At 32.6% G+C, this 8,596-nt stretch overlaps 2 protein-coding genes across 3 annotated transcripts; one reads left to right on the top strand and one right to left on the bottom strand.

Moving 5' to 3' along the window:
• Nucleotides 1-631: 631 nt before the first annotated feature.
• On the top strand, nt 632-6,775 carry LOC118261989 (calcium/calmodulin-dependent protein kinase type II alpha chain). 2 transcript variants are annotated; one of them, XM_035573070.2, is made up of 2 exons: nt 632-796; nt 1,772-6,775. In XM_035573070.2, exon 2 carries the CDS (start codon nt 1,861-1,863, stop codon nt 3,391-3,393), a length of 1,533 nt encoding a protein of 510 aa, XP_035428963.1. In that variant the 5' UTR covers nt 632-796; nt 1,772-1,860; the 3' UTR covers nt 3,394-6,775. The 2 variants fall into 2 exon arrangements, with proteins under 2 accessions (XP_035428963.1, XP_035428964.1); XM_035573071.2 differs by lacking the exon at nt 632-796 and adding an exon at nt 1,069-1,433.
• Nucleotides 6,776-6,823: 48 nt separating this feature from the next.
• LOC118261990 (uncharacterized) lies at nt 6,824-8,261 on the bottom strand. The gene is made up of 2 exons (XM_035573072.2): nt 8,105-8,261; nt 6,824-8,017 (listed from the first exon to the last, which is right to left on the bottom strand). Exon 2 carries the CDS (start codon nt 7,974-7,976, stop codon nt 6,990-6,992), a length of 987 nt encoding a protein of 328 aa, XP_035428965.2. The 5' UTR covers nt 7,977-8,017; nt 8,105-8,261; the 3' UTR covers nt 6,824-6,989.
• Between the last annotated feature and the right edge of the window lie 335 nt (nt 8,262-8,596).

Raw genomic sequence — 8,596 nt, 5'->3', positions numbered from 1 at the left:
TTACCATAAAAACATAGGTGTTTAAAGTTAGGTTACATAAATGTACCATTTCAATAATTTCATAAACATTTCAGTGGGCGTCGGCGTATGTACATTGTTTAAATCGCGAAACATAAGCGTAGTAACAGTACCTAAGGCTTGAAACAACCCAAATAAATACTACTTATCTGCTAATAAAACCAACATACAATTTAAATAAATCATGTTTCCATACGTCTATCTACGTATTTCCAGCGTTACAGCGCCTAGATAATATGTAAAATAACCTACAAGTAATACATATTTTGTCAGTTAAGCCTTTATCGATACAATGTAATAAAGAATTATCACTTCTCAGAACATTTTAATTTCTCAAGTTCCTGAACGAGTGATATTAATGTGTATTATACCCGTAAGATGGCGCTGACTTCAGCTCCGTCAATTCTCTTTGGTTTAGCGTTGCGCTGTGCGCTAGTCTATCGATTTTACAAATACACTCAGTATGGTCACAGCAAAAAACTAAAGTAAAGAAAAACATTTTATCGTGACAATCTGACGCTTTTAGCCAAAATATTGACCATCAATAAGTATGAAATAAGCGTTTACATCTGTGGATACAGTGTATATTAATAAAACAGCGCTTTTGAAAATGGTGATACTACATAAATATTAGTTAACTTTTCTGGCAACACACAAATGTCTATGAATTTGACCCCGAAGCTCGTGTCCGGAGCAGAAGGAGAGTGTGGTGTAGGGCTAGGCCCTTCGTTTTTGATCTTCATCTTGTCGAATATTGTGTAAAATGGGCACATAATAGGTAAATAAGATATTTTTCAATGAATATTACGATCAAATTCTCCTTCTATTCGGATGATGGATTTAATTTGTTCCATTAAAAATATATCGTGAACCATACGTAGGAATATCGTAACGCTAAGAATATCGGCCAAAGTCGAGTAATGATAATTTTATTAGTAAAAAAAACTAGTTCCAGTGATATTCTTAAATTAGTAGTGGTTTTGTGTTCGGGTTTTATCTCGTGTGTGGAACGGACATATTAAATGCATTACGTTATTATGTCCTCGGGATTTTGGTGAATGTGTTGAGACAATGGTGTATCGATTATTTTGCGCTAACCAAATGTCATCCCGGTGCCGTAGTGTTAATATTAGAAGTCTATGTTTGTGACCACGATTACTATTGTCTAGGCATCTACGCGTTTTATATTAAGCATGTAGAACTTCAATTTAGCTTGGGTGACCAAAATAGTGCCGACGTTTTTCATTCGGATAAATTCATCCGCTCCTTGACAATATCTATTTTCTGACTATTTCGTGAGTGGAATAAGAACAGCAAGATATAAGAGAAAATATAAATAGCATTTATAGTTCACACAATATAAATTACGAACTCCTGATAACTTGCGATATGCATAAAAAATAAATTGTTTTGTGGTATGAGAAACATTAAAAATAAGATAATACATAAGTTTAACTTGTATACGCCTAATATTTTTTAACGTTTTATATACCAACATACTTATTATATCTGTCAAGGAAATACATTTTTCCGTATTACTACATTTATCCTATTTTAAAAATGAATATATGTTGGTTCCAGTGCCCTAAATAAATAGTACCTTGTATACCTACATATAATAATTATAATATAGATGTCGATTTTTGACATCTTATAACATAATCCAATTATAGAACGACACTACGCAATCATGACATGACAAGAAAAATATACGAGTCGATCTTTTCAATAACATTTTTCTTTCTTGTTACAGTTACAATCTCGCATATTGAAGATACGTGCTCAAAGTTTACGCAGTAAGTTGACTGTTACGACCTGGTGAAGTAAGTATACTGTGTTAAAATGGCCAACCCAAATCGTGAAAGTGTCAGTACGCGGTTTTCCGATAATTATGATCTTAAAGAAGAATTGGGAAAAGGCGCCTTTTCAATCGTTCGACGTGCAGTGCAGAAATCAACCGGTTATGAATTTGCGGCCAAAATTATTAACACTAAAAAACTCTCTGCAAGAGACTTCCAAAAGTTGGAGAGGGAGGCGCGAATTTGCCGAAAACTTCAACATCCCAACATTGTGAGGCTCCACGATTCGATTCAAGAGGAACATTTTCATTACCTTGTTTTCGACCTGGTAACGGGCGGTGAATTGTTCGAAGACATCGTTGCCAGAGAATTCTACTCTGAGGCTGATGCGTCTCATTGTATACAACAAATTCTTGAATCTGTACACCATTGTCACCATAATGGGGTTGTTCACAGAGACTTAAAACCAGAAAATCTCTTACTGGCTAGCAAAGCTAAAGGAGCTGCTGTCAAACTTGCTGATTTTGGATTAGCCATTGAAGTACAAGGCGACCAGCAAGCTTGGTTTGGTTTTGCAGGTACTCCTGGCTATTTATCACCTGAAGTACTTAAAAAAGAACCATACGGTAAACCAGTAGATATCTGGGCATGCGGTGTGATCTTATATATTTTGCTTGTTGGATATCCTCCATTTTGGGATGAAGATCAGCATCGACTGTATGGGCAAATTAAAGCGGGCGCTTATGATTATCCATCACCCGAGTGGGATACAGTAACACCCGAAGCTAAAAGCCTCATAAACCAGATGTTAACTGTTAACCCAAGCAAGAGAATAACGGCTTCTGAAGCCCTTAAACACCCATGGATTTGCCACCGGGAACGTGTTGCTTCTGTTATGCACAGGCAAGAGACCGTGGACTGTTTGAAGAAATTCAATGCACGACGCAAGCTGAAGGGTGCAATTTTGACAACTATGCTTGCTACACGCAATTTCTCTGGAAAGTCTATGGTGAACAAAAAAGGAGATGGGTCACAAGTCAAAGAATCTACCGACAGCAGCACAACATTGGAAGATGATGACCTAGACAAGGACAAGAAAGGTGTAGATAGAGCATGTACTGTAATTTCCAAGGAGCACGACGAGGAAGCGTTGACTAAAGCTGATTCATTCGGTAAAGCTCGTGGTGACAGTAACGCTTCTTTGCGCCGAGCGGAAGTAATTAAAGTTACTGAAGTGCTCATAGATGCAATTAATAACGGTGATTATGAAACCTATTCCAAATTATGTGACCCAAATGTAACTGCATTTGATCCAGATGCACTAGGCAACCTAGTGGAAGGCGTCGAGTTCCACAAGTTCTTCATCGATAACACGCCAACCCATGTGAAAACTAACACGACGATCTTAAACCCTAGAGTGCATCTTCTCGGTGATGATGTAGCTGTAATCGCATACGTATGCGTAACACAAAGTGTGGACGCCGAGGGCCGACGAGCCACACACCAGTCGCAAGAGACTCGCATATGGCACAAACGCCACAACAAGTGGACGGCAATACATTTCCATCGCTCCTAACTAGTCCCTTCTACAACCCAAACTTGTACGGTAGAGGATAATGGTCTTGTAAGTCAGATTGTATGTAATGGAAATATCGTTACATTGCAATAGTTTTTAACATTTCAAAGTATCGACTGAGACCACGAAATTACTAAATCCTCTTCATCGTACAATATAAAAATTTATTATCCAATTCTGCTATGAAACTTACACGAATTTTATTAGAATTCTTTGTAATCCAAAAAATTAAGTTAATTACTTATAGGTAAATGTTATTGACACCTGTGTAAGCGATTCGGAAGTTGATTCTTATCCGTTAAAGTCACTAAATAAAAATACGATGTGGCTAAAATGTGATACCGTTAAATTCAATGCTTTGTGCTAGTTATAGTAGAGTGTACAAAAATCTGATCTCTGACAAAATCGAAAATATGTCAACGAATATCGAGGCAAAGTGTTTCATGAAATCTCAACATAACAACAGATCTGATACTAATGAATCTATATTATAAGTAAATCAGCAAAATTTTCAACATTTAGAATATTTAGCACATTTCTCAGTAAGTCTCTCTACATTTTTAACTATGAATGTTTTGTCGTGCTTAAAAATGGTGTTCTATTTGTTATGAAATACCTAGTTGATAAGATTTAAGTAACTAATATATCCTGCAGTTATTGGCACTATGCACTTAGATATATGTATCTTTACAGTGATGTCGTAGTTTATTAATATTAACTTTCATCTATTAGTACTCGTAGATTACTCAACTGCGTTACATTCTCTTCAACTATTAGAATCTTACCTATGTATTAGCTAGTACAGCATCAATGTGCGTATTATATTTTAAGTGGATTATATCAATTTCGTCAATTTTAGATTTTAATGTTAATGACATTATTATGCTTTCGGCTTTATTCACCAGGGCATTAGTGTGATGTAATGTTTTGTTTAATTACTACTTAATTGAGCCGATGTAATTGTTTGCTGTATTGGTTTGGTACCTGGCATCAACACAAATGTACTTGACATAGCTTAGAATTTTAAAGTGATAACTGTGCAAGAGAATGGTCTGCGTGTTGGTATTTAATGAACTAAGAGGAGCTTTGTCAACAGTGATATTAATGTAATAAATGTAAAGTGTTTTTTGCACAGTTTCACTTAAGAAATGTGCTTTAAATATGGGATCTATAACTGTAAGTCTGCAGTAATTTCAGTATTTCCTATAATATATACTTAGATATAAATGACATTTATCCATGTTTTTTACAATTTTGTAATATATTTTAGTATAGTTAGCAAAACTTAATTTACGACCATCAAAGAGAGTTGAAATTGTAATATTAAATGCATAATAAAATCTACATTGTGAATCAACTTTTCATGTTGGTATTTTCACTGTATACAGAGTACATAGTTGTGCCATTATCATTGAAATTAGTGCCAATAACTGTAAAAACTAAAAATGTATTCTAGTCTTTATTGTTACCTACGCATATTTAGTAATTAATCAACATTTTTAAATTAATTTTGAACATATATTTACATACATAGGTACATGAACTTACATGTGTACATAGTTATTGATTTGCACATTGCATGTTTAAAGTGTCGTCTTCGTCATTAGCTAACTAAAGTATTTACTTTGAAAATATTTAATGAGGGTTTGTTATCTAGATCATGTTGAATTTATTTAATAATTTACTTCTACTTAAATAGCGGCTCTCCGTTAATGTTAAAAGACTAGGTAATGTCCACGGAGCTGTCAGACCCTAAAAGGTATAGATAGTTATATCTACCTAGATATCAGTTGTGCTAATCCATTGTTGGTAAATAGCGTGATATAGACACGACACTACTTGTTAGTTTTTTAAGCTCAGTCGTAAACATCACAGTATGTAACTTTAATGTTTTTATATACTTACTTACCTACTTAAGTTACCGTTGTTTTATTGTTAATTTTTTAAATAGTAGCCTAACAGCTAACTTATTATAAATTCATTTATTTAATGTATACTTAACTAGGTACAGCTGAAAGTTTGCATTGGGTCTATGAAAATCCCTTTTCCCAAGAAAACCTTTTGGGTATCTATTTCTTATACACCTACATTATAAAAATAACTATTAATATTCATAAAGGTCAGTATGAAACACCAATGTATTGAAATATTACAAAATATAATATTTTATTGACTAGCATAATATGTTACATAACTATCAATGAAATACAATATTTACTATTAAACTGTTAAATTTTCTCAGAATTTAATTAAATACTACTTAAAGCAAAATAAATTATGTATATAAACCTATCTACCTATTCAGTATGAGAAGAAGCACAAATATCATCATGATAATATCTTCCAGAAAATCTCACAAATCTCTTGAGACAAGAATATTTTAAGTATTTATGTATGTTTTAGTCTTCCCCGGACGGTAGTCCAGACACCAATCTAAAGGGATACCTATACACAGCTACTGTCAGCTTGAATTCAATAGTTTAACTTTTTCAAAAATTTAATCTGCTCTCCGCAAATTGTTAATAATGCACATTTACCTGTTTGCATGCATTTATCTCACTGGCTTTTACATTTAGGAGGGCTTGTAAAATGACATTTAACTTTTTCCATTGGCTGCTTTTTATTCTGTACATTTACAACTTATAATAAATATATAATAATAAATTATTTTACATTAAAGATGTACTTAAACTTTACTATTTCATGGGACCATTTGTATCAAATAATAACACCGTTGACTTTTCACAGATCTGCTAAAATAATTACATATATACTTAGAGGTGTGATACAAATGGTTTCATGAGAAAATTTATATACATAATATGGGTGCATTGCAATAGGGGTACATTTTTAAATATACTAGTATAAATCGTTTTTGTGTCATAATTTTCAATTAATAATTACTTGTGTAGTAAAATTGCTGATAATCTCAATAGATTAACATTATCTATAATATTCAGCTAGAATTGTGTTTAATGTTTCAAAGCCAAACATTGCAAAGTTAATATTTGTAAGGCTATATCAACATTAACTTGACATCATTATTAGGGTGTTGATTAAGTGGATATGAACAATGTGTTTAGTCAAAATTCCATACCAATTTGCACCCTCGCCTAGGTATGTGGTTGAGATTATTTTATATGTTTATAGTTAGAAATATTACCTACCAAAGTATTTATACTTTAATGCACCACAAACTTCATTTAGAATTTGCTCTTTTTTGTCATGAAAGCTAAGTTTGTTGTAGAATATATCCAATGTGGATGTATAGGTGTATTAAAGAATTGTCAGTATATTTGTATTAAACATTATTACTTGGACCTCTGCATTGCCGATTATCATGTAAAATTCTCTAAAATAAAGTTCTTTTGATCTACAATAACCCATGATATTTTATTTTATATTACACTATGAAAGAATACAACACTCATAAAGATATAATTTATATTATATTATACACTATACATACTATCTACAATTATTTTAATCAATATAACTATATACATACAATGGGAATCCACTACAATATTACACTCACAACCTGTTTTGAAATGACTACAATACATTGGCAAATGTTTACAAAATAAGAACATACCTCAAACAATATTCAAATACTTCATCTTAGAGTGAACACCTTTGCAGCCGTCAACATCTACATTGAAGTTTTTCAACACATCCTCCAATTCCCTGTCACTCAGTTGTCTGTCAGCTAGCTCCTGCTTGATACATTGCTTCAAGTGATACTTAGTAAGAGGTTTGAATTCAACAAACCTTATTGGAACTTTTATCTCGCTGAGGTTCTCCAATAATTTATGACGAAAAGACTCACCACAGTTTCTTTTAAAATCTGCAGTAGATTCATAACAGTTATATATTAAAATCACCGTGGTTACTTTTCCTAAGTTTTCACTCTTTTCAATAACTTTCTGTATTAGTATTTTGGTTTGTATAATATCATTAGCGGTTAAGTCATCCACTATTAGCAATGACTTCTTACACATGGTCAGACCATACATAAAGTCTGTTGAGAATGTATTTGCAAAACTGGGCATAGTATAGTGATATACATTAGAACATGGCCCCAGACTATTCAACAAGACAGAAGATACTAAGGTTTTCCCAACACCAGTTCCTCCTGAGAATATAATAAGTTTACTTTGCTCTTGTTGTTCTAATGTCTCCAGTATTGTATTTATAGCTTCTGGCTGGCCAAATACTTGGTTCGTAAGTGTCTTTCTTAACTCTTCTATGTTGATATCATTAAAGCAGTTTAAACTATAGATATGTAGTGCAAATATGGACACTAATATCGCCGTACCAATGTAAACTGGCTGGAACAAAACATTCTTGTAACTTTTGGTTGGTCTCTGTATGTTTATATGAAATTTCTTTACAGTTGGTTGGTTATCCGAGATCGTATTGTCGCTAATTGGTTGTATATCTTCAGTGGGGAAATCTTCTTTTTCAGTTTTTATAACTTTCGACATATAGAACGGCTCATCATAAGAAATATCCATGTCTCGAACAGAATGACCGCTAGTATCGATGTCCATTGGCTCACAACTTAAATTATGATTTTCCATTATTAAATATATTTGAGCTAATTCTTACAGATATATAACCTCTGAAACAAATAGTGAAATACATGAATTATGTCAAATATCGATAGTTGTAATAAAATATACAGAAAATTAATAATTTTAAATCTAACCACCAAAATATTTGACAGTCACTTGTAAACGTCACTGTAATCATTGTATCCGTCAGCTGTGCTGCGTCGTGACATTACTAGAGATGCATTTAATTTTATTAAAACTATGGTGCAAAATTAAAATCTGTGATTAGAATGGATAAAATACTATCAACTAGAAGATTAACTATGTTTGACGAAATATCAGTTAGTTAGTTAGTTAGTAGCACACAAGTAGGGACTATGTTTATAAAAAACTATCAAAGTCAAGTCAAAGGATTTATCATCTGTACCAAAGCTTAAAATAATCTATGTACACATAATCACACCTCTAGTACTAGGGATGCAAAAAAATATCGATAATAAAATACTAATCAGAAATATTCAGAAAACTAACAAATAAAAATTGTGAACTGCGCTTGAGCAGAGGACACTACATGCAAACTTGAATATTAATTTATACAATTTTTACAGATAAATCTTAATTTATCAAGTTAGTTATAAGATGTAGCA

Source organism: Spodoptera frugiperda, chromosome 20 (assembly GCF_023101765.2).
Source record: "Spodoptera frugiperda isolate SF20-4 chromosome 20, AGI-APGP_CSIRO_Sfru_2.0, whole genome shotgun sequence".
Classification (NCBI taxonomy): domain Eukaryota; kingdom Metazoa; phylum Arthropoda; class Insecta; order Lepidoptera; family Noctuidae; genus Spodoptera; species Spodoptera frugiperda.
The sequence above is the reverse complement of the archived record's forward strand: the minus strand, read 5'-3'. Positions and strand labels throughout refer to the sequence as shown.

What these genes read in the sequence shown, in the direction of transcription:
- LOC118261989 (XM_035573070.2), top strand. Translation starts at nt 1,861, where the DNA reads ATGGCCAACCCAAATCGTGAAAGTGTCAGTACGCGGTTTTCCGATAAT.
- LOC118261990 (XM_035573072.2), bottom strand. Translation starts at nt 7,976, where the DNA reads ATGGAAAATCATAATTTAAGTTGTGAGCCAATGGACATCGATACTAGC.